The sequence below is a fragment of the Apis cerana genome, linkage group LG2, assembly GCF_029169275.1.
Source record: "Apis cerana isolate GH-2021 linkage group LG2, AcerK_1.0, whole genome shotgun sequence".
NCBI lineage: Eukaryota > Metazoa > Arthropoda > Insecta > Hymenoptera > Apidae > Apis > Apis cerana.
Window position 1 is genome coordinate 9275784 of NC_083853.1, and position 26737 is coordinate 9302520.

A 26737-nucleotide genomic window follows, 5' to 3' on the forward strand; every position below is an offset into this window, starting at 1 on the left:
TCTCTGAGTGCACCATTTTATAACGTCTCTCGGAAGGCTCGAAAGAAGTAGTATTTTTAAATTCTAACTAGATTCTTAAGCGCTTTAATAAACATGGTGTTAAATACCCATCAAAAAAAACTCTTTTACAAATTTAAATTATAAAGTATATCCTTTCCTTGGCACATAATTTCTAAAACTTGATCAACCTCTACCACTAAATTTCTCGCTTCCTTCTGCAATTAACTTCCGATTCGACGCAAGATTAAGAGAAAATTTAAAATTAATCCCTGGATAGGAAGAAATATCGTAACCTTGAACGAATGGAACGGTACACCGCCTCTCTCTGTCTGGATGTTGCAGCGCCCAGGCTTGCCAATCTTCGATCGAAATATTCGACGGCCCCTCCGAAGGTACCGCGAAATCCCTCGAGAGAATCTGCAGTCCTGTACAGCGGCCTCCGTCGGAATTCGTGCAACAAGATACGTAAGTGGATTCTCCAGTTATTAGACGAGAAATACCGGCGTCGTCTACATCGCGCGGCTTATTACTTGGATACTCCACCACTAAGAAGTAGTTGGAATTCCGTTCGATTCACGACGCGAAATGCAAACCACCTACCTTCCAATTGACACACAGCTCGTTGAACTTGCGAAATTAATGCGGGGAACTCGTCCGTTGATCGGCAGCGTTCAGTTGACATTCTCCCCTCTCCCACCTTCCCCTCCCCCTCCCCCGAGGAGCGGTATTGCGAGCCACCAGATTGGAAAATTCGCTTCGTCCGTTCGGATACGACTGATACTCGATCGATCGGAATTCAAAATTTAAGATTTCCAGATGATAATAATTTTAGATCGGTTTGTCGTACAGTGAACCTTAATTAACCAAATTAAAGAATAATCGTATCGAGAGTTAAGAATTCTAGAAATAAATTCGTCTCTTGGGCATAATTGAAAGCGCGTCGACAATTTCGACCTAAATAACCGCGCACCCTTCGCAGAATTTTCCAAACTATTACCGGTAACCTACATTAACGGGGCCTCGATGCTGGGAAACGTGAAAACTCCTCCCCCGGCATTCACCTTATCCAAGCCGTGTTTCACCAGTTTCGAAGAACCCGATTGAGCGCGATTCATCGAGACCTGCCTCGCTCCTTCCCTCCCTTCCTCGTGCTCGATGAATGGGATGAGCCGGGATCACGGTTTCCTGCCGTTTCCTTTTGCTCTCTGTTCGATCTAATCAGAGTGACGCCGAGCGCACGAAGCCGGCGGGTAGCTATGATAACGCGCGTATACACGCGGCGTTTTCGATCTGAAAAAAAACCCGTTGCTTGATCGCCCATCCCTCTCCGTGTATCCGCGGAGAGGGGCGGGTTGGAGGGGAGTTATGGCACGTAATCAGGAAACAGCCTCGACCTATTCGTCATTGGTGCATCCGTAGGTGGGGTAGAACGCGAGGGGCTCGTCTCGTCGGAAGTCGAGGATGAAAGATGACTGCGCCGCCACTGCGATCCACATCGTTGGGCGCGCGTACGTTTGCATTTACGCCGGGTTCCAATGAGAGGAAGATATTACGAGGGGGTGGAAGAGAGAAGGCGGCGATCATTCTCGAACCAAATCGACGAGATAGACGCGCCATATTGAGCGGCGCGCATTATGGGAAACTCGTTTCTCTTCCTAGACGCTGTTGTGAACAACGTTTAATACCGATCGATCTGCTCGTAATAACGCGTCGTCTTTGTGGTGGGGGAGGGAAAAAAGAGGCATCTCGCGAGAGACGAATTCCTTCCTTCCTTGTCCTTTGATATCGTGGAATTTGAATATCGACCTCTGGATCTCGCGCGACTTATATCCTTTATCGAGGATTTTTCCATTTTATTTTATTTTCTTCCCTCTCTTCTCTTCATATATCTTCTGATGTACTTTCGGCATATTGCACGTTAACCCAACGTGGTCGACGTGGTGGGTATTGTAAGAATTGTAATTCGGGGCGTGTAAGGAAGGTCGTTTCACGGAATTTTCGAGGATTATTGGTAGGGGTGGATGGAAGGGAGATATCAGACGGGGTGAGCAATGGCGACATCGCAGGATCGGCGAAATTCTGGCGTGGGATGCCTTTAACTGTCGTGTTACGCGCGCGCGTAACTCGTGCCCCTTGTCAGTGGTACAATGCTGAGTAGAATAGATATGCATATATGGAGACGGGGCTGAGAACGAAGGGTAATTAGAGGTTTGGTCTTGCGATGGAAAATTGAATATGGAGGAAAATTTAGAAATTTCGAAGAATTCGACGATAAAATTCGAGGTGGAGGAAAATATTTAAGTGAATAAATTAAGTGATTTTCATTCTATAACGTGATATAATAAAATTGACGGAAATGAGATATATATATTCAATGGTGAGTAATTGATTTCAGGAATTAAATTCGTGGAATCTCGATCTTTCGAGCTATCTAAATACAGTGATTTTCCTCGTTAAATGTAGCTCGGTTCGATGAAAAATCGATGACAGTAAATCCCAAAGCGGAGCGATAAATTTCCGAATACATTTAACGACGACGATTTAAAATTCACACCCGATTTAAAGCCAATCTAATAATAATCTTGATTCGATCTACTTATTCGAAAAAAGAAAAAAGAAGAAGAAGAAGAAGAATAAGAAAAGAAATTTATTTCAAACGAAGCGAATAATTTATATTCTCGAGACGTTCACTGTACTCGAAATGAGATATCAAAATTAGCGTTTGACGTATTGAAACGTGAGGTTCGAAAAGGGAGGGGGCTCGCCCTCAAAGGAAACGGATCGTTCGATTTTAATCAGATAAATGTCAAAATGGGTCTGATAAAGAAGAATCACGCGGCCTAGAATGGACGTATCTCCGGCTGAAAAACGTGACGAGAAACCCGAGAAAGACTTTCCCCCGCACATATTGATCAGCGTGTCGAGGGAGAGAAGACGGAGAGAGGAGGAGAGAAGAGGGTGGAGGAGCACGATCTGAATAGGTTACATTCCAAATCCTTTCAACCGCGATCGATGTTCAACCCTCCACAATCCGGAGGATCGTTGGTCCACGGACGAGGCCGTCGGTCCAGAAGCTGGGGACTAGAAGGATCTAATTGTGAGATACGAAGCGACTGGAATTCCATCGTGAACGTAAACAACGCGGTTAATACTGTGTTTGACTTGCACGGTTAAACTTTAATGCACTGCCGGAATTCCTGACCTTTAGGGGCAGGAAAAACGGAGGTATCCTGATCTGTCGAGAGTCTCTCGTATACGTTTATCGCGTTGTATCGTGTTTTTGCGAATTTTTGGAAATAAAAGATCACCACGTGCACCTCCATTTTTATCCACTAAAACGATATAAGAAAAAAAGATATGGATTAAAACCCCTTTACTTCGAGAAAAATCTTTTTAATTCGATTGGATTTAAACTGTAAAATATTCGGAATTTTCTTTTCGTTCTTCCAATTTTTTTTTTCCAAAATTAGCTTCGAATTAAAAATCGAACATATGGTTTGTTTTCCAACAAATCCATTATTAAAACTGTTCCAAAATCCTTAATTATTCGAGTCATAATTCCTTCCGTTATCCGCCCCACCTTAATCACCATTAATTACTTTCCAAACGAGAATATACGGAGACACCGCGTAAAGAAGAGTCCCAGAAGGTTCAACCAACCAAGATTCGCGAGGTATACTTTTCCATGGTCTGAAGATCAAGCCGAAAATTCTCGATAGAAATGATCGTAATTAAGGTAGAAAGAGGAGGGAAGGTAGAGGCGAATATCTGGAGGATGCGATTCACAAGAGTGCAGGAGATCTCGTGGGACGAGCGGCGTCGGCCAACTGTGGAAAGAGCACGACGTACGAGGGCCAACGGCGGCAAACAAAGTATCGCAACCTCCCCCCTGGGATGGGAGGAGAAGTAAGTGCAAAAGGGAATGCTGCGGAGTGCACGGATGCGGCGCATGCATTATGCAAGCGGCGGGAAATAGACGGACGCGAAATGTCCATGGGTTTCCACGCGACGATATCTCGAAATGAAAAAAGAAAAGAGAAGAAAAGGAAACGACGACTGACCGAGACCGTCTGATTATTTCCAAGTCGAATCGAATTTTGATGCTGTACACTTGTGGATGAAATTATTGGGTTTTATTTATTTGATTATGACGTGTTGTGTTTATGTTGTTGAGAAATTTGACAGTGAAGAAGAAGAGTAAGGGTGATTTATACCTTATTGGACAGTCATAGTGGAAATTATAATAAGAAGTAAAGTGAAAGGAGAGAGACAGATTCTATCTATGTGAAAGTTTGTTATTGTTCGATGATTCGAAATGTATCTATTGATTATATCTTGATTATATGATTTAATTAACTCCATCGAACTTCTTATAACGGATGAAATAGATGGATTACGTTTCAAGATAATTTTTACAATCATGATTATTGTAATTTTTCCTTGTCATCTATCGGGATAAATTTACAATCGATGAACATTATGTCACAAGTTTCAAATTTGCGCGATACTAATGATGACAGATGATTGGAAAATATTTCTGAGTTTGTATCGTATTTTTAAAAACGCGATGTCATCGATTATTAATTTGGATTTGTCCAATATTTGGAATTCCGCTTTTCAGAAAATCGAAGGAAATAAATATGAAGTATCTGAAATGTACTTGGCATGCGATTTAACCGAAGAATATCTACAATTCATCTCTCATTTTCGCCCAAATGAACGGATAAATTCAAAATTTACACACACCTCTCTAAAATTATTTCCATAAAACAACTTGAGAGGAGAATGCTTATTATTTCAGAGAATAAAGTGGATTGCAATTTTAAATAGATTTTTCAAGCTCTCTCCATTTGGTTCCACTGTATTACGTGCAAAAGTATCTCTGGAAAAACAATAATCACATGGAACAAGAGATTTCGTAAAATTTTAACGATACATCCATCGCGTTTTCCATCCCGTTTGAATAAATTCACCGATTGTATTTCTCTCTCTCTCTCTCTCTCTATATATATATATAAAGGACTCTCTATGTATAAAAGGGCGGATGTCTTATACCAACGTAAGACGAAGAAAAAAAACTAACAGGATCGTTCTCTTTCTTATTATATTATACATTTAGTCGGTATGTATAATTCTTCGTTAAAATTTACAGAATCTTCCGCAATGTATCCTTGGAAAAGGAATTGCAATTCAAAGCAAACAAAACCTCGACGGATTTCTCCCCGCAAAATTACTCGAATTTCCCTGTGTTACGATAAATTTCACGATAATTTCCTCTAAATTGTACAAAAACAAGATTTAACACGAGTAATTTCATTCCTGCCGTTGGAACGCGCACACGTATATATTCCAGCCAAACTTCTTCGACCACCCAAAATCGCAAAAACCACCCTCCATAACTTCTGCAGGACATCGAGTATAAGACTTCCTTCTTATTTCCCTTTTTTTTCATTTTTTCCTTTTCTCTTTTTTTTTTAAACAATCCAGTTTAATTTCTAACGCGACAAGGGCCAAGCTGTGAAATTTATGTCCGGTTACGGGTACACGATGAACGCGCGTGCCTATGGGACTGTCGCGTGTTTTATGCCGGCTAATCTCGTAAAAATTCATGCAAAATAAAGCCCGTGTTTCATCCACGCGCTCTCTCGTAGCCGGAGGCACGTTTTCCATTGTTCAGCCGCGGTCCAACTTTCACGATGCATTTAAAGCGACTTGAGGGGAGGGGAAAGCGATGCAAGAATCCGGACGGAATATTTTGCGCCCGGTAATAATGCGATCAACCGCGGTTTCCGGCTTATCGTTCGTCCACGGGCACAACCTATGCTCCCCGGAAAATTGGTGGAAAAAAATCTCTATCCAACGGAGAGAGAAAGAGAGAGAGAAAGGAGAAGAGATTGCAATGTTACACGAAGCACGTTCTTTCCCTAGCTTATTTAGTAACGATAGTAACGAGATTATTATTATTGCTTCTCTTTGTTGGTAATTAAAGGAAAGTAGAACCAAAGAAGGCTTCTTCGATTATCATGCTTATTATTTATTACTTATTACATATTAAGAATAACCTCGTTTTTTAACTTTTCCACCGAATTTCGTCGCGACGCTTAGTCATTCCCGATCATTCCCCGATCAATCCAATTTTTATCCCGATTTTACCTTCATCGAAATTCCGGCCGCGCATTGTTTGCCGCGTTTCGCAAACTACAACTCGCGGCCGAACAATTTTTCCGACCGAGCTCGGGGAGGGGGAAATTTTTGAAAAACCTTCATCAAGCCGACAACATTTCATCACGGCTCGGCAAACTTTCGCATTAAAAAAAACCTCGATTGGAAATCCCATTTCGAGGGCGCCCCTCCCCTTTATCAAAGCATTATTCGAGGATCGCATTCACGATCCTCCGCGGCGCGCCGACAACACGCGCGGCATAAAAAAGCGGCGCGATTATCCGCGCGGGCACGGCACGACCCACGGGCACGCGCCGTTTAATCCGCGCCCGTGCGTGGGCCGTGGGGATGCACGGTGGAGATCAATCGAGGGTGGCCGGAGCTGTCGAGTAATTTAATCTCCGCTTGGCACCAACTACTGAAAGCCGCGCCGCTTCTGTCCGTTGGCGGGAAGGCTAATGAACCGGCTATGCTCTTCCGGCAAAATAAACCTCGACTCGGCCGCCACCCCCTCTGCTTGGGGGCGCAATACGCAAACAGACGAGGGCGATATGCCCGCGTATAATTTCCGCACGGCGGAGTAGTCAATAATAATTGATGATCGGGGAGAGATCATGGCGATTAACGGCGATTCGAACGTTACTGTTTCCGCGTCGAATTAGAGGCCGTTTACTTTGGCCTTCGATTCTCGTTCGATGGGAAGGTTGAGAGCAGGGGAGAAGCCTGGAGCGTGACACTGCGTTGCGTTTCCTCTCGAGGCTTCGAGGTTCGTTTTTCGGATGGATTACTTTCGATACAGAAATGAAAATATCATGAGTTTGGAGGTTGTAAAAAGTAATCGCTCGTAGGTGTTCAGTGACATTGATCATTTTTGAGAAGAGTTGGTAAATTATTTTTACCCTTTTTCTTTTTAGTGTATGTTATTCATTTATCGTTATCGAAAATGTTTATTATGTGATTTGTCACGATTTCGTGATACGTAAGGATACTTCTTACTATTTTCTAAAGTATTATTTTAGATGGTATGTATAAAAATATAAATACAGGTTGGTAAATAGTTCATTGTTACGTTATCGTATAAAAATACGAAATATCTGGTTTTTTTCGTTCGATACACTGCGCAAATGGATTGGTTGTGTTTATTTTAGATCCATTTCGGAATGTTATTCTTATAAATACAAAACGATATTGAATTATTAAATTAAATTTATTGCATTAGAAGTTTCGTGTTGAATCTTTTTTTCCCAGGTTCAGCAAATTTCGATATATCGATTTCTGAAGTTTATTTATTTTTACCTAGTAAACATTTTTCCTAGAAAGTTCCGAAAGCAAATAAAAATCAACGAACGTGATGTTTCGTGATCTCGTAGGCTAAAGAATCGATCTCTCGTTAAAAATAATATTCGCTTATACGTTATACCTCTCAGTAAAGTAAAATTCTTCTTATCTCGGTCAATTGTATTTAAGACTCATAAAAATCACTTTTAGAACTGCTATAATATTCTGCTGCTTATTTATAACAAATTATCGAGAAATTATTTTCCATTTTAACTCGACTATCGTTTATACCTGAGTAAAGTGGCTACAAATCCTTATTTCAGATATTAAAATCTCTCTTTTCGGCCGATATCCTGAATGTATCGCGAATATTATTCTTTAACTATATCCAATTTTACGTTCATCTTGTATCCATCTGCCGATCGTCGCATAATCCGCTCGTAATCGAGTTTAACCTGCCTCAAAATACACGCAGCCGGAATGATAGAAAATGGTAGAAGCAGAAAAATAAGAAGCATAAGCCGAGGAAATGAAGTCAGCCGTCAGAGGCGGGAGCAACATGGAATGAAACAAAATCCTCATGCAAATTGCAAGGGAAGAAAGTAGGTTCGCGGGATGGAGAGTGACACGTGGGAATGGGGCGCGTTAAAATCTCGTTTGAGCGACGTACGAGCCGCGATCGGTGTCTGACGATGCTCTCGCCGGAGCAAGAGATATCTCGGCCACGTCCGACCCGGTTTGCACAGGAAAAGTACACACCAGATCCAGACTCCCTCGTGCCACGTCCAAAATCCGCGAATGAAAGTTGAAAACGAGCCAACTGGGTCGGTTGATCCCGCGCTTTTAAAGAAACAGTTATCCCACCAAAAACGTCGCCGCTTTCGATGATTCGTTGTTCGATTCCCTGGAAAAATCGATCGAGATCCGAACGAGAACGAGATTTCACGTTGATAACAGTTGAAAAAAAAGAAAGAATTGAAATTTTTCGACGAATATTTTCTCTGTTTTCTCAGGGCTAGGAGAAATGGATGGTTTTTTCTTATTTGAAATATCACGTGTAAAAATATGGCGCGATAACTTTTGCTCATTTTTCCCCCGTTTCTCTTTTTTATTTTTCCTCATTACCGTTTCATTTCGAGCCGCAACGATCTCTCCACCCTCGTTCGTTTCGTTACTCACGTATCAACTCATCGTCATAAATAATACGTTATTCCAAGTTTGAGCAAAGTTGCTCGCGTGAAATTATTTTTATTTTCAAGTTTCCCTTCGTTATTTACCGTTTGTTTGCCGCTCATTAACGAACAACGTTCCGTCACGCAATTACAAATTTTTTTCCAAGTTTTTAATCAAAGCAATCGAAAACCTCCATTGCACCTCCATCCTCCTTCCTTCCTTCCTTTCTTCTTTTCTTTCCTCTCCTGGAAACATGAATGAAATTATAATTTCGTCAATTTCGCAGTATATCGGTGCAACAAGAGCAAGATTTTATACCGATTAATCTTCCGATTTCGTACACACGTCGTGTTGCAATTGTCGTTTGTTTCTAATCAAAACGATGCAATCGTAATCGACGACGATATCACGAAGAATTTGCGTTTCTTTTTTCAAAAAGAATCTTTCATTCTCTCGCGTCTTTTAATGGATATGCTATAATTTTTTCTTTTTTTTTTCTTACGTCCGAGCTTTTGAGCCTCAAAACTCATTAAGTAACTCTCAGACGATGTAACTGGCTCGGTGAATCTATGGGATATTGCAGGATCTAAAGGATATTATGAATTGGATGAGTTGAGAAAGTTCGTGGAGCTGCGAAACTTGGAGATGTCTTTACCTTTCGTGGGATAGTAGACATTTCTGCGATCCCGAAAGCTTAAGTGACTTCCATAACTCGAAGATTTTTTTCTTAAATCGGAGGGGACTATACATATATATATATATATATATAATATCTTAAAAAGCGGAAAGGGAATCGTGAACGTTGGACGAGGGCAAGAAGTTGAGCAGAAGAACTGGAAAGTTGGAAAATTTTCAAGAAAGATACGCGGTGGGATTGCAAGAGATATCCGATCTTCGATGAAAATTTTCCATGTAAAATTCTTTCGGGATAAAAACAACCTGGACATTCGCAGTGAAGCGCTTTCCTTCTAAAATTCGTTTCTAATATTTTTATCAAAAATCTCCCTTCCTCCTCTTGTTTTATTTATAACAAATGCTCTCCACGGCACGCACACTGAAACAAAAAGAAAGTCCACCTCCAACATCCAAAATTCGATCGTGAGTTTCGATACCTCGCGATATATAATATAATTCATAAATATGCACGGCTCGTCGACGCCACGAGCACCGCCACCGCCACCACGGGTGGTGGCCGCGCAACGCGCCATACCACCTTTACCTTTTAATCTCGCGGTAAATTAATTTGCTCTGGAATTGGTCGAATGGCCATACTCCGAACACCTGGCTGTCGTTGCCAGGCCAAAAACCGTGTTAATTTATTCCATCTATTAATAACCGTCCGATGCCATGCGGCAAGACGTTATCATGGGACAAAACCGGGCCGCAAACATTGACTTATCACTATACGCTGTCTCATGGAGGATTCAGGTGCAGGTTATCGCGAGGCGCCCGTTTCCCAGGACGTCCATTTACAACTTGGAGCTTGGGTAAAATGGAAGCGAACGACGTGGAAAATTTACATGCCGCTTTGTGCCACCACTTGCCCAACTTCCAAGCCTTGCTCCCTGCGCTGGCACACGTAAGCTTGTCAAGTATGGTGAGACGTGTACCTCTTTGACATAAAGGCGCCGGCTTCATAATTCACGGCAAACTTCCTTCAGGCGGTTCGACTTAGCGACATAAAGGAAAAGAGCTCCTGATGGAGAGTAAGAGAAAGAATCAAAAGATGGGCGGATCCAGCTTTACTCTGCATGTGTGTGTGTGTATGTATATACAATCCTACCGTTGGAAAATTCTACTCAAAGGAGTCCTCGTGCAACAAATCGAAGCTAACATTTAACACGTATTATTATCCGTAACAATGGGATGAGCGTAAACGTGTCACGTGTTTATTGTTATTCTATACATTCGACATCATCGTAAGAACATTGTTTCGATCGAATCTAGATTATAACTCGTAGAGATATTCCCTTCTTTTTATCCTTGAAAGTACTGCTAATTATCTTTGGACGTCTAACGTAAAAAATTCTCTTTAAATATTCATGTTCAACCACTCAGCAGTAAAAAAGAAAAAAGGAAGGAAGGAAAGTAAAAAAGTAATCTCGTCGATCTGGCCACGAGCACGAGGAAACGATCGAGGAAACGTATATACGACGTTTGCCTTTGAATTACGCGTGCTCCGTACACGGCTCGTTGAAAACCACGGGGAGGATCCCGATTTCGGGAAGGTATATCCGATAGAAGATAGAGCTCGCGAGCTTTACGACATTTCTGATAGCAACCCCCGTGATTTACAATCGGTCTCGATGGAACGACGCGTTCTTCGCGAAGAAATGACTCGAATCTCTCCTCTCTCTCTCTCTCCCCTTCCCTCCCCAAGCCTTACGAATCATACCATCTCCGCGATAGTAAGCGGTGACGACCGCACTGTAAAAGCAGATTCTATTTTCCTCCTTTCTCTTTTCTTTTCTTTCTTTTTTTTTTCTTTTTTTTTTTTCTTTTTTCTTTCTTTCAGATACGTCGAGCCGAAAAGGTACTCGTCTAATGGCAGAGATATGACGGTCGTTCTGAAACGAGCAACGAACAGCCCCACCGACGAGGAATACATGGACGTCTCTTATTACTTCCACGATGGTAAGCCGACTATCTCTCACGTCTTTTCAACAACACGACGCGAACGTATAAAAGTATCGAGGGTTCTCAAGCAGACGTTCTCAATGGAATCATTGCCAGTCTTAATGGGTAATAGGTTTACGTGTGTTGGCTTTGGCAATACGTAAATGGTTTACGGTTACGGCAGTAAGGCTTCTCTTTATCGGTTTCTTTCTTACTGGTGAAAATTGAACGACGAAAATTCACGTTACCTTTTGTCATTCTTAAGATCGATTAATAATTCTAAACAATTAAGCATGCACGTAACAAATTTCAAAATTGTGAGTATAATTAGGAGAAATGGAAACCGTGATATTTATAGTAAACGAATTTCATTTTTCGTTTAGTGCGAGGAACGTACTAGTAGTAATCAGCATCGATTGTTCGATTAAACGAGCCACGCCAAAGAGACTGATTACCGTACGATTCATATGTTAATAGAAATCCTGTGAAAAGAATCGACCAGAAGACTACTGAATCAACGCTAGTTGATTCAAGTACAAAACAGAAAAATAAATTCCAAAATCAATCCAAACGAATTTACCGATTAATATTTCAATCTCGTTCTTCTTTTTCTTTAATTGAACTTAAAAAAATTCTCGTCCGCGTTTCGAAAGGAATTGAAAGAACACGCTACGCGTCGATTATTTTGGCTCCGATTCTTCTTGGCCGAGGTTTCAACAGCCAAGTACTTCGGCCTGGCTACTAATTACCAACGACTAATTACAGCCATTGCGAGCCGACATATCGGACGAGCCCCCTTAATCGGATGAATATAGATGCGTCCATGCGCACGGTAATCCGGAAGTCCTGGTTGGAACGTGGCCAAGAACTATCCATAAGGATAACATTTAGCGGCCGTTGTGCACGAATCGTCGAAACAACGTTCGAAAAAAAAAGAAAGAGAAAGAAAAATTTTGTAAACCTTGCGATCAAGATAGCGTGTTTTAATAATGGAATCGCATAAAAGGGCTGTTATGAATTAATTGGAATTTTTTTTCTTCTCGTAGAGAAAGCACAAGTACTCTTGCAACTTTTCTTTTCTATATAGATATTCAACTGGATGAGGCTGTTGGATGCATTTATTCTTGGGCCGAGGTAAAAAAAAGAACCCATCGAATTCCATGATCGAACGACCATGAATCTTTTATTATTCGTCTCGATTGTCGCTTCATCTCGGAGTTTTCTCCTTCCTATTCCCGTGGAAAATTTCTTTGTTTTAAAATGACGAAGGGCCTCGCGTAAAAAATTATCTAAATTAATTAATCTAGAAATGTTAAAAAAATTTACAATCGGGAGGAATTTATAATAGGAAATTTACGTTTCTTTATGATGATGAACGGAACGATATATAGAGATGGAAAATATATCTGTTTTTATTGCTTAAACAGTTTTATTAATTTCGAAAAGAGGGAAAAGATTAATATACGTTTAATGTAATATTTAAACATTTAAATTAAATTATTAACGAAGAGTGTTAAAACTGTATAGGGAATCCATTGGCGACTACTTTTAATTTTAATAATTTCCCGTTAGGTTCTTTTAATCGAAAAAAAGAGGAAGATGAAAGATCTCAAAGCATTATCCTATCTTTGCCATGTATTAAAGATAAGAGGTTTTGACGTAATACTCTACATCCCCTTTGTCATGTATGCTATCTTGGCAACAAAACGCTTGGAACAAGATATTTTCACGTGAATTTTCTTCTCTCTAAATATCGTCTAAAAAGTAACGTATGAGAAAAAGATTCATTTACTTTTCCAAGAAATTCATTGGAAGAGAGGGAGATATTCACGCGAGATTCAATATCATCGACAAAATAGACGGGAAGCAAAGACGTGAAATTAAATTTCGACCGCGTACACCTAATAAACGGAACAGAAAATAGAATTGAAATTTTTGTACGGGAAATTAATCGAAAAGAAACGAAGATCGAAGAACAGGCACTGTCCATTACACAAATTTTATCCGTCTTTATGAGATGTCCGTCAAATCGTTAATCCAGCATCTGGATTTATCGCGTGTCGCGGTACGGAAAAACCCAATCATCTGAAAAATCACCCAGACAGACGCGATTAATGATAAACGATGAGAACGCGTCAGATTTTCCGATGGATATTTAATAAAATCTTATTCTCGTGATTATAGGGAAACACGATTAATCGTATTGAAACTCTGATAAGTTTGAAAACTATCCAATGTATTTTTCGCATATTTTTTTTTTTTTCATGAAATATAAAATTGGAAGAGAATTCGTTTCACAAAATTTAATCAATACTATCAATGAAATTTTAAATGAATTATAAATATTTAGTAGTCGTTAAATAATAGAAATTCTTAAAAAATATATAAATTCGAGAAGTATTGACGTTAATTTTCTGCGCCCAAAAAACGTATCATTATCCATTAATAATTTCAAAAATTACTAAAATAAATTTTACGATTATCATAAATTATCAATCTGTTGAATCTTTAACCAGAGATCCTCAAGAAATCCTCCAAGTAGTGTTAATTTTCTGCGCCCAAGGATCTACTACTAAAACGAATAATTCCTAACAAAAAGCATCCCTTACAAAAGTCCTTTTTTTTTTTTTTTTTAATTGACAAATCGTACGCCATAAATTTTACCGTCGAACACGTCACCACATAATAATTTGAAAATAATGCGAAAGTGTAAAGTAAGATTGACGCGCGACGACGAGTTCATCCCGCCCTCGTTCCACACTTTTTGATCCCGTTGATTGCGTTTTCCAATTGGAACCGTACAATTTATCGATCGTTCATGTTCAGACACGCGTACACCGTGTGTAAACGTAATAACGTTGACGAATGACCAGGGCGTCCATCAATCACCGTCAAATCGATGCCGGCAGTTTGTCGCCACGCCGACTTTCCATTCGTGTCATTTGCCCGTTATTAACGCGCGCCAATTTTTTCCCTCCCCTTCCTCCGATCATCATTGCGTCCCGATGACTTTGCGTTACGGAACCGCCATTGTAAAGTGGCACGAGCGTAAACCACCATTGTCTCTCGGTGGATAGATAGCATCCTGTTGATCGATCGATCGATCGAACTTTCGGTGTGTAAGAAACGATTGTTAAAAACTTTGTTTCAAAAAATTGTGTTAAAAAAAATAATAACAGAATTAAATCCTAAAAAATATAAAAAAATATGAAAAAAAGAGTCGTAATTTTGATTTTTTTTTCTTTTTTTGAATAAAAACTTTCTAGTTTCTCGTTTTCAGGAAATGATATATTGGAACGAATTTTGATCAAACGAAGAATAATTATAGTTTACGAGTCTCCAAATTTTTTCTATCTTTTTCCTTAATTTACTCGAAGGTGTATACTCGATATGTTAAAAGGCAGCAGGATTTTTATTGTTTAAACAGGGCAAAGATTTAATCTCCTCTCGAAATCTCGGAACGGTAATAAGGACACGTCGGATTGATCGACGAACCACGAACACGGTCATACATTTATGCATTCGGCCAACGTATATTATACGAACATCGACTCGACTCTTCGATTAATTGAATATTCCTTTGAAGAGGCACATTGAATGTACACGGTCTCGAATACACGGTCCGTACAATTTCTATCGTGGAATAGCGCAAGCCCTTCCTTTTAGGGCCGTAATACCGGAGGGCAATCTATCGGTGCGTAAAATTTTATGTTACCTAGAGGAGACCGATTTCCTTATATAGGAAAATATATAGCCCGATCGTCGACCTTCGCTCGCAATGGCGTCACAAAATTCTCGCATACGAAACGAAACGTGAAAATTTCGCTTTCGCCCCACCCACGGGAGAAATAAATTCGTTTGATGCTAAAAAAAAAAAAAAATAATATCGAAACAGAATTACATTTTGTTCCTTTTTTTAAAAAACGATATTATACGTTGTACAAAACGTTTATTATTTGTCGTTGCTTTTCATTCCTTCAATTTTACATAAAATTTCGCATCGCGCGCTATTTACTTATGGAAAATACTTAATTAATTAAAACTCCATTATGATCCCGTATTATGATATCTTTTGATGTAGAATTTGTATACGTTGGTTACCTGTTTCGATCGGATAAAAATGTAAAATGTTATTTCAAGAGCACTCGTCGTGTTATTAAAATTGAAACGAGCAATTTGTTAAAATACATTTAAAAAGTGTATATAATTTTAAAAAACAACGTTACGCTGTAATTACGATTATGATGCTGGTTTTAATACAATATAAATACGATCGTAAAAGTGCACTTGGAAACGTTTCGTGAAAGTGCACCTTAAACACGGATTACGTGTATAGATATAAGCTGCAAAACGGAAGTATCCTCCAAAACGAGGAACTTAAAAGGGGGAAAAAGTTCGAGGACAGAGGAAATAGGTGATATCGGAGTGTGCCCCCGGCGAAAGTTTCCTTGTTTCTTTGCATATAGTCGATCTCTGTTTTCCACGTCCCTCGGAAGAGAACTCGCGCAAAAGAAACGAGATACGAGAAATGTTTTCCCCTATGGAAATAAAATCCACATTGCATCGCGTATATAACGATAATTAAGTTACGAAAATTGAGAACAAAACATTGCGAATTAAAGGAAATTTAAAATTTAAAATATATATATATATATTAACGTTATCAAAATTACCGCGTGAAAAATAAATGGAAAAAGGAAATATTATCTTACGAATTTAATCAAAGCTGCTATTAACCCAAATATTTCTCCATTTCTCTTTAATTTAATACGAAGCTTAAACTAATTAAACGAACAACCACTATCCAGCAGACGTCCTCTTAACAACTTTGCGTATAAAAGGGGCTAATTACCAGAATCTATTGTGAAAATTGTAACAGGGACAAACAAAAAAAAAAAAAAAAGAAAGACTCATTTATGGGAAATCTCATTTGATCGCGAACTTGTTTCCATTTTACTTTATTAAACACGTTTCCGGGAAAACAGTCTCGCAATTGACGCTCCCGTTTATTTGGCGAGGCCGCGTTGCGCGCGGAATTTCGGTTAACCGGCGCAACAACACGAGGCAAGCTTTTACAACGTGACGAGCCCGCGTTTGACGTATCGTTCGTTCGCCTCTAAAATTGCCACCGCTAATTTAACCGACGTCTCGCCGCGTTTGAATGACGAAATCGTCGCTCTACGAGCCGCCATGCGCCTCAATCACCCGAAAATCGCTCGAAACCGGTTTGACGACGCAATTCGATGTGCGCGTTTGACTTTAATACGACCGTTCGTCGATACGGTTCGCTTCAACTTAACGATGCAATTATATCTTCCGAATCGTCTTTCATACGACACGATTTATAAACGAATTTTTTCTCTAGATATCTTTAATTGTTATTTTTCACTTATCATTGCGCGATAAAGGAAGCAAATATAAAGAATTTTCTTTCGAGGAATAATTAAAATTGTTCAAAGTAAAAGTTTTCAAATGGAATAAGTGATCGGTATCGATCAGACAAATGGAAAGAAATTGAAAACAATTTTTACAGAAAGGAATCGAATGCCTTTCCAGAATCGCGAAAATAATCTACGCTCTTTAAGTGGAACAGGCAAATTATTTGTCGGGCATGCCAATAAAATCGTGTCTCTTCGTCGTTCAATTTTCTCTCCCCGGAACGAAAACAACTTTACAACGGAGATGGCAAAGAAATTAAACGAGCAAAAGATTAAATATAATCGATGAGACGTAAAAATATCCACGTTAGCCCGGGGCGAAACGATTTATCCTGCAATTCGGTTGGACGTCGATGAATCGAAAATATTTTTAATCCTGCCTCACTCCGGATACGATTGAATTCGTACCGTTCGACAACCTTCGACTTGTCGATATTTCAGAACGCGAGGGTGGCACTCAACAGCCGGCCAGCGTGTGCGACGTCGAATATTACGGACTCACGTCACCGGTGAAAGGTTCCGTGGTGCATCCGGATCCTTACCGATTATTCGCCATGGAGAGGCCAATAAAATGCAGGCAGCACTTTATCCCAGCGGCTAATCAGTCGGTCATCATACGCGTAAGTTCCATCATTCATGATTTTTATAGGATAGGGATGCAAATTATGTTATTTGCGCGAAGCAAAGTGTTTTCTAAGATAACGCAGGATATTATTTCTGCATTAAAATTAATATAAGATATTTAATTAAATTTTACAATTGATTTTACAATTATTGAGAGGTTATTGACAGCTATCAAGAATTCTTATGGGCGAGATGTGCCTTGGTTGCACAACGTTGGATTCAAAGTCGTTGTTACTGTTTTGCTCGAAGGTGGAGAGCAGTTTGAAGCAGAGTCCGGACAGCCCTTGCAAAACCAAATGCGGAGATAGCGGTTGTCAGTGCGTGAGCAACAAGACCCTGGAGAGCATGGACCATCTTCTGCTCGTCTCTGAAACCGGTCACATCGTCACCTGTCTTTGTGGAAATTATCAGGTGAATAGTAAACTCTGTAAAATTTATCTGTTTTGATTCGCAATAATTTTACCCTACTATTTTTCAATCTTCTGATTCTGACTCTTTTTAAAGGATCGAAGGATTGGTTAGGAACATGGAGCAACGACAAATATGAAAATTGGAAACAAATAGATCTTCGTAGAAAATTTACAAAATTTCAACGAAATACTTTATCTTCGAAAATTCTTCGCACAATCACTTTTATCCGATTTTAAAATTTTCACTTTTTCACAATTTTTTCTAAATACACAAAAGAAAGAGGAAAAAAGGAGAAAATAACGAGATGACCTTGAAACATCTCCAAAAGATTCTCGAAAGATTGATGAAAAACACGTCCGTCATACGCTTGCATGCGTTTCACAGATGGCGCCTCGCAAATCGTTGCTCTCTCCTTCCCTTTCTTCCCTCCTTTCCTTTTTTCCACCTCGATTCTTCGAAAAACAATTTCTCCCCTTTTGTCTACGTTGTCTATTTTTAGTACGGTACGCGCGGGCATTATTTGTTTTATTCAACGGCCGATGAAATCGTTCGAAGTAATTCCACGCCAGTTGATGGAATAGGCGTTGAATAGGAACGGCAGAGAGCATTCAATGTCCCACCGGTACAATCGGTGTGAACGGGCCCGTTTGTCCGTGAATGAAAGTTGAATGAAACGGTGACAGTCGAACGTGAGCGGTGAGAAATAAAATGCGGTGAGAAAATAAAAGGAACGAGAGAGGGATGGAAAAAGGAGAACGGCGTAGGAATGCTTGGCGAGCAGTTTTTTTCGAATCGAACGATTCGTGGTCATCGAGGAGCACCATCGGGTTATGATTTTCGATCGAGATGGTTTCGAGTGTACACTTAAAACGAGAAACTCGTTTCTGGTGATTCGAGGAATTTGTGCCTCTCGACTTTCGATTATCGAGGAGAAGAAATTATGAAAGTGTTCGCGAAGTAATTGGATACGTATTATTTTAATCTATGAATTTGAGAACATCTATTGATTCATCTAAAATTTATAATGTTTATACACAGAGTTTATTTATTTAACAATTGTAATTTTTCCCAGAATATACAAGTCTTCGATTAATGAAACAAAATAACTGTTCTTCTATGAAAGAAGTAATCAACTAATTACTACACAATCTGTATAATTATATACATAATGAAAATCTTGATTAATCAATACGTCCAATCAACATGGTCTAACAATTAGTTCCTTTCAATGGTAACCAATTTCTATACGCGCAAACTCCATTCTACGTTAATAATACATTCTAATGATGCAAACACACTTTCATAAATACCTCAAAATAATGGTTAATAATATTAATTTTTTACATTACCAACATTTATAAATTAAAATTAATTCCTCCTATGAATATAATAATAGATATTAAGCGTTACACAATTTCCATGATGAATATTCACGTTCAATTTACAATGTTGTTCGTTGAGAAAGTTAAATAAACTTTATGTAACCGTTTCCACGGATACAAGTCATTCTGTATATCCCACAGGACTGGCTGCCAGTCGGTATCCGTAGCTGGATGCCAGTGTACATCGAATGGTCGAGATCCTCGAAGGCAGGCCTCAATTTCCGTGCGGCTTACGAGTTTATCAAGGACACTTACTGCGGTTATCACACAACGACAAAGCCGGAAGGCGAGGTGAATGGCGGTGACTTGGCCAGCAGCGGCTTAAAGCTCAATCAGTATTATCAACAGAAATGCACGTGGATTCTGAACTCCGTGACGGATCGACAGGTCACCATCGAAGTTAGATCAACTCAGAACCGTAAGAATAATTATTTTTCTCTCTATATTTTTTTTTTCTTCAAATTTCTAGATTATAAAGCGAATTTTCATTCGATACTCGAGCAAACGAAAGCTCCAATACTCTCTTTCTCTGAGAGAGAAAAAAAGAAGTACATATTTTTAGATTATAGCTGCATCCTTGTATTACATACGATCCAAACGTGCCAAATCTCATCCTCAAATTTCTCAATCCTCGCACATCTGAACAGAGATCCTCCGATCCATCGTCAGGCGATTCAGCAGCAGATCAAAGGAGGCTACTTACCGACGCCACGCTTTGTCCCTTTCCCAGCTATCCAGCGGCGAATTTCGTTCAATTCCAGCCTCGGCTACTCCGCCGGAATTTCGATCCGCGCCATTGAGCCAGGCCATGGGCGCGAACCGAATCGAAAGGCCGCCGTGGAAGGCACCGGGCTAAACAGAAAGGAAAAAAGGAAGAGGAAAAAGGTTCGTCTCCGCAAAAGGGGATGAACTTCGAGAACGAATGGCAGACAGGACTGGAGATTAAAGAGACCATTGGACGATGCAGGACAACGATGGACAGAGAGGGAACTGGTCTTTAAAGACGCCCTGGCTTCCCTTTCTCCCTCGATTTCCTTTTTCTGCCCGTGCTCCTTGGTCTTTTCTGGCTTTCCCTCTACCAGCTTTCGCGCCGAGAAACAAACGCGAGAACGTGGCAAAGAGACGAAACTGTTGCAACGAAGCCAGAAACGGCTCTCGCACATTGGTCTCTTTTTATCCAGAGTTTTCTTCTATTCCCTCGGCTTTTTCTCGAAATCATCAGTGTGTTTTCGCTCACAACTATCGATCTCTAATGGAAGTAATTTGATAAATTATAGAAGTTCGTGGATAATTTTTAACAACTCAATTTCGTTTTATTGATAAGAATATCTTTTATGACATAATGATTTATCGTGGATAAATGATTTTATAATGAAGATGAACTGCGTACAAATTTAATTTAATATATCTGTAACAACTGCAAAAATAGAAATAATTCTCTTCAAAATTTTTGACTTCAAACCGTGATGGAAAATGTGTTAGAGAACAAAATGGAAAAGTCGAGGGAATATAAATTAAATTTTGATTCGAGTATGGAAGATACATGCCGTTTAAACGTAATATAAAATCGATATCACTCCTTGGATATTTCATCAAAATATCGATCGATCAAATTCGACGTGGTGCGTGCACCGGCAAAATATAACAGCATCGAGAATCTCCGTGTATTAGGTAACTCGATATCCCTCTGAACGTGTTGATCTATTGAATGAAAAAGGGAAAAAAAGAAATAAAAAAAAAAACTACAAATCCCTTTTATAAACTGTAAAACGAGAAAAAAAAGAATGCGATTTGCATGCGTCAAGAGTTGGAATTTTTTCGAGCCATTGATATACATTTCCAGTGGAAATCATTGAAAAAAGCGTCATGAACTGTGAGTTCAGGAGAAAAAATCGTTTTCCAGTTCCTCTCCCCGGATAGATTTATCATTCGTAAAAAAAAAAAAAGAAAAAAAGTAAACAAACAAATAAACAAAAAATAAAATAAAACAAAAAGTGCGAAGGTCGTCTAGGTATTTGCATGTGTACATTATTTTTTACGCTTCCATGATACTACGCTCGTTTTTGTTTACATCAATGTTGCAAAAACAATTTTGCCATGGAGAAAAAAAATCGTCGGACAACAATAAAAAAGAGAGAGGGAGAGAGGAGGGAAAATGTATAAAAATAAATAATACGAGAAATTACTACAGTCTCGACTATGTTAACCAATCGCCTCCAATTATACACGATGGCCTTCAATGATTGCTGGAACATCAATAGTCAGTCCGATCCTTTCCATCGACGCGTCAAATGTTGTATTCGCGACAATTAATTGTGAAACGATCTCCCTTAATTGATTGTTTGGAGACTCGGTTACGTTTTATCCATCTCTCGTGATATGATCGCATGAAAAACGAATATTCTCGATCATGATTTATCCATTGTCGTCACCTCGTACAACTCGTCGTTCCATTTTAACGCGTTTAACGCTTAATGGACAATTTTAAACTAAATAACTCGATACGAAACTGCTAACAAATATACACGTAATAATAATTGTATCATTAAATTTTGAAAAAGATTATAAATCTCGAAATAACGAAGAATTGTAAATGAATAATTTTGAATTTTGATTCAATATTCAGTGTCAATCAATGTGTAATGTAATCAACCATTAATTAATCAATGTTTAATTAATCATTTTTCAATATTAATTTGAACGTACTATAATATTAGTGCATTATATTAGCAAAAAGAAGTGCAATTTTTAATTTTGTTTTATATTTAAATTATATTGAAATCTCTTGCTTCCTTTCTTAAATCTATATATGTTACAGAACTTTTTTAAAATTTTATCTATAGAATAAAAATTCCATAATCATTTGCGATTTCTTCGGAAAAATTAATTTCTTTTATTTTTTTCTTTTTCTCAGGTCCCTGCACCGCGTGGAATTTGACGATACACGAGTACAGCAAGAACGGAGACCCGGCAGGGCCAAGATTGCACACATTTTGCTCGAGAGACACGTACAAAAATTTCACTCTACCATGGAAGACGAACACCGTGGTGGTTAGGTGAGTCCTCGTTCTATCCCTTCTCCGGTTCGGCGGACAGATTAGCCGGAAGTTGAGGGGAAACTTCGTCCATCGACGTCGACTAACGACAGTTACGCGACACTTTTCTCGAGGAGATTATGACACCATGGCCTGAATTATGGGGGCAATTTATATGGCCGGTTTTTGCGTGGGTGAAAGGGCCAACTTAAAAATCGATTGCCCGGAAAGATTTATCCACCGTCCAATGGGGAATCGTTCGAGGCCGGATAAAGTCGCGCAGAGATTACATTTGTCATGGTTTGTGTATCGATACGACGTTTCCTCGAGTGCGAAGAGACCGCGAAAATTCTTACGGATATTACGCGTGTAAAAGTCTGATAAAGAATCGTTTTCTTTTCTTTTCTTTTTTTTTTTTCGACGTGTAAGAAATCGCGCTTGAGCTTGGTCTTGATAGAGAGCGGGTTAAGAATGATGATGCATATTAGAATAATATATCAGACTCCTCTACGAGTGCCTTATAAGAATCGTTTCTTTGGTCACTTTCTATGTGCATTTATTTGTTATTCATATTAGATAAGAATCTTAAAGAAAGTTTGCTAAACGTGATTCGATCTATTCGTGGATTTATTTAACTACATTTATTAAACGATGTGTTCACAGATTGCAAGCACTAGGAAGGACAGCACCGGAATATACGATGAAATGGCGGAGCGAGTCTGTAATTGCAAACACGCACAAGAGCGGGCCGTCGCCAGCACCGAATCACGTGATAGACTCCTCGACTGGAAATGGACTACTAGAAGCGCGAAACCTAATTCTATTCGCTATACTACTCGCTTACGTGGCCGGTTGTTGAGTCTACTCGACACACCGTGTCCTATACACGTTCCTGTTCACAATCAGAGACAAACTGTTGCGAACGAGCCTAAGATTTGTACTATTGTACCACACTATGTGTGAACGAACTCGAACATTAATATTATCGTAATGACTACGATCGTGTTTCCTGAAAGTTCTTTCAGCAGTTCAGTTTTCTCGAAAAATAGAAAAATTTATGGATAGAAATATTTAAAGAGCGAAATGATTGCATAAAACGAAATTATGGAAGTTTCAAAAGTTTTCATAAAATATTACGTCACTGGTATTGTGTGAAGTTTTCTAAAAGTTTAGAAGAGAAAAAGTGGGAAAAAATCGTGCTCTTCTGATGAAATATTAAAATCAGTCGCCATAAAATTACCTCGCTTTTAATCATACAGGAACCGAATGTATTCTAAATTAAATAGATTGCTCGAGAATAATTGCAATTAAATGAAATTCATTTCCAGTTCGTTTCTACGCAAATATTCGACAATTATTTTTTAAATTGTATATTACTCGTCTGCAATCTATTTTTTCTTTTTTCATTTAAAATAGGATTTCATCGTACTGAACAAAAGAGATAATGAAATGTATAATAAAGATTAATTTGCAATCATAGTTCTCGAGCAAACAAGAGCATCGAATGCTGATCAAAGAATACGAAAATTCTAAAATGATTTAATCGAAAGCTCAAATATTTTTCAATTACCGATATTTTAGCGTAATTGTTCGAAATTGTCACACGTAGATGAATATTAACAAGATTAAAATTTCATCCGATAAATTCAAGAGAATGAATGGCATGAAATCGAATTTTGGAATTCAACGCTCTAGTCGAATTACATATATATAAATATACATATATAAAAAATGAATTAAATGCGAATCAGAGAAAATAAGAGAGAAATATATATATATAAATATAATTACAAATCACACACTCGGTGTATACCACTCGTTTTAATTATAAGAGTTTAATAGAGCATGTACATATTATATATACATATACATATACATAAATTTATATACAGATTGAGACATTTATAAAGAAATATTTAAATATTATCTATTCTTATTAACATTATTTATTTCTACAATTATTAAAGATTAAAAAATGACAAAATTATATTATATTTTATTAAATTATTCATTTTCATTATATAATATTCGCATTATAAATCAATAATTTTTTATATAATTGTTTTATATATTAAAATATTTAAAATTCTTTCTATACGTCACATTCTGTCAATCGTATAAATATACATAAATATAAATATAGCAAGTAAATATATATGTACGAAAAGAAATAAAAAAACGCGATGCACGGATTTGAAATAGCGAAAAACCACGCGTCATCATTTTCACGCAAATGCCAAAATAAATATGTAAGAAAAGAAATTCTATATTATAGTTTGTAAATACGTAAATAGCATAAATAAGATTTGTACAGAATATCAGGAAATATGTTAAGACCTCGATATAATTGTAAATTATGCGGCAATTTATTGTAAAGAGCGAACTCATGAACGGAAACAGATTGTATTTTATCGAACGAGCCTCGAGTGTCCTAAGGCAATATTGCAAGTAATTGTTAACACATTTATGGGATTCTGTCAAAAAACTTTTTTTTCACGGTGAAAAATAATATTTGTTTCACGAAATGAAAAATAATTAAATAAAAACTTCGAATTTTTTAAAGAAATAATTATTTCGTGATCGATTTCTGAAAATGCGATTGATCGTAAAATAAACGAAATGGACTAGAACATGAATGTTTAATATATTTATCGATTAAAAAATATATATTAAGCTAAATGACACAGGCTTATTGTATTAAAAGAACCATCCAACGATGTGAAAATGTTTCTATTGGTTAAGTTTTATAGCATTACGATATTGCTGCCATTATTTGTACATTAATGTAATAAGCCATTCTTCGTTTAACGCATTTAAATAACAATCTTTTATAGGTTATGGCTACCGTATATATGGTAACTTCTATTATTTATTTTTAGTAACATTTTTATACTTCGTAATTACAAACTGTACCATTTCGCATCGAAACAATGCAGTTATATTACCAGAGACTTTAATGCCTGTTAAAATTTCTAATTAAATCATAACATGTATAAAACAATCTCTTGTTGCGTGAAATTCATTCGAATCATTACAAACCTTCGATATTATATTAATCTTAAGGTTTCTGTTAACATTCTGTTTCATTTATTATATTCGAATAAATATAATTAAACGATTTATAGCACAATTTCATTGATTAATGGGAATGTATTTATTACGAAAAAAATTGATAATAATAATAATAACTTTAAAATTTTTTTTAGAATTAATTTATAATATTAGCTAATTGAAAGACTGAAATTTATCAGAATGCAAGTTGAAGGCTAGTAATGATCGAAACAATTAATAAATAAAAGAATAGAAATTTATTCGTAATAAAGGATAAAAATGTTTTGTATAATAAAAGACTAAGCGCTCGAATAGAAGAATAATCGATAGTCTCTTTTCTGCAACCTCGTCGAAACAGAGATGAAAGTCACAATGTAATTAATCAATATCATTTTAAGAAGTGACATTATAAAAAAGAAGAGACATACATCATTTAATAAACAATTTATATCAGCCAAACAATAATAGCATGTGATTTAAGTGACTTGTGTTTGAAATCGTGAATCGTTTCTGGACAAAAATTTCAGTTGTTCACTCTAAAGAATCATTGAACGAAAAATAAAAAGATATAAAGTTATGAGTGGACCGTTCCTTTTTACATTACTCGATTACGTCCTAACAACGATTGTAATGCGATCTGTTCCTTAAATGAATGTACCGGTTTTACACAAAATACATTTACCTTACAAAGGAAAGATACATGTTATATATATGTACTAGTCGCGTATACTTAAGTCAGAATAAATAGTCAATTGTTTCATATAAAGTACGAATAAAATAAAACAGAAATCAGATATATAGTTATGATTTTTTACCTGAATAATATGTATCCCAATGATATGAATAATATGAAGTCTCAAAGAAGTAATAAGCACAAATAATAGAACAAGATATAAAGATATGATAAAAATTATAAAATCAACGCCATTTTTAAAATGTCGTAAATTAAACATATATAAGATATAAAGAGAAAAGAATAAATATAAGGTAAGAATTAACTATTAGTACCATCTTTTGACTACCAATAATAAGTAAAATAAGATAAAATAAGAATTAAGAAATAGCGCTATCTCTCGAATGCTTGTGGAAAAATTTTATTGCATATTTGTAACTGTTATTTTTGGAGGGTTTTATATCGTTTTTTCAACATTTTCTAAAGGTAAAAAAATAAACTTATTTTTTTTATATTTATTTCATATAATAAATGTTTCCACGTTTTGCAATATTAAATATTTTCTGATAATTTATTTTTGAGATTAGAAGATTTAATTAGAAAATTTAGCAATATAACAAATGTTTTACATTATTAAAATGTTTGAAATATCTTGTATTTATAGAAATATTCTTTATAAAAAAACATTGTTTATAAGGAATAATGTGTTATACTTGCCAATGTATTAAAAAATACATAATTTTATTTAAAAAAAAATAATTTAATCTTCATATGATTTCTATGTAGAAACATAAATATTAGAATATACTTCCCTTGAAACCATTCAACTTTTATTTGAAACATTTTTTATTATGAAGAAAAATAATTATATAAATTAAGATAATAATATGAGAC

General features: G+C 37.3%; 1 protein-coding gene and 1 long non-coding RNA gene across 17 annotated transcripts in view; one reads left to right on the forward strand and one right to left on the reverse strand.

Moving 5' to 3' along the window:
• LOC107996637 (uncharacterized) overlaps window positions 1-25964 on the forward strand; it is a 300698-nt gene extending 274734 nt beyond the window's left edge. For 12 of the 13 annotated variants that reach the window (XM_062071011.1, XM_062071015.1, XM_062071010.1 and 9 more), the window contains 7 exons: window positions 343-465; window positions 11129-11247; window positions 17109-17287; window positions 17541-17702; window positions 19226-19502; window positions 21999-22140; window positions 22783-25964. In XM_062071011.1, coding sequence (XP_061926995.1) covers window positions 343-465; window positions 11129-11247; window positions 17109-17287; window positions 17541-17702; window positions 19226-19502; window positions 21999-22140; window positions 22783-22978 — 1198 coding nt within the window. In that variant the 3' untranslated portion in view covers window positions 22979-25964. The remainder of the gene's footprint in view (window positions 1-342; window positions 466-11128; window positions 11248-17108; window positions 17288-17540; window positions 17703-19225; window positions 19503-21998; window positions 22141-22782) is intronic. The other variant, XM_062071016.1, reaches the window with a different exon arrangement.
• On the reverse strand, window positions 17379-26123 carry LOC114577391 (uncharacterized). 4 transcript variants are annotated; one of them, XR_009828806.1, is made up of 3 exons: window positions 25986-26123; window positions 19788-19936; window positions 17379-19723 (listed from the first exon to the last, which is right to left on the reverse strand). It is a non-coding gene; the product is annotated as an uncharacterized LOC114577391 (long non-coding RNA). The 4 variants fall into 4 exon arrangements; XR_009828807.1 differs by having other exon boundaries at window positions 19788-20785; window positions 25986-26120; XR_009828805.1 differs by lacking the exon at window positions 25986-26123 and having other exon boundaries at window positions 17379-17658; window positions 19788-22004.
• Window positions 26124-26737: the final 614 nt, after the last annotated feature.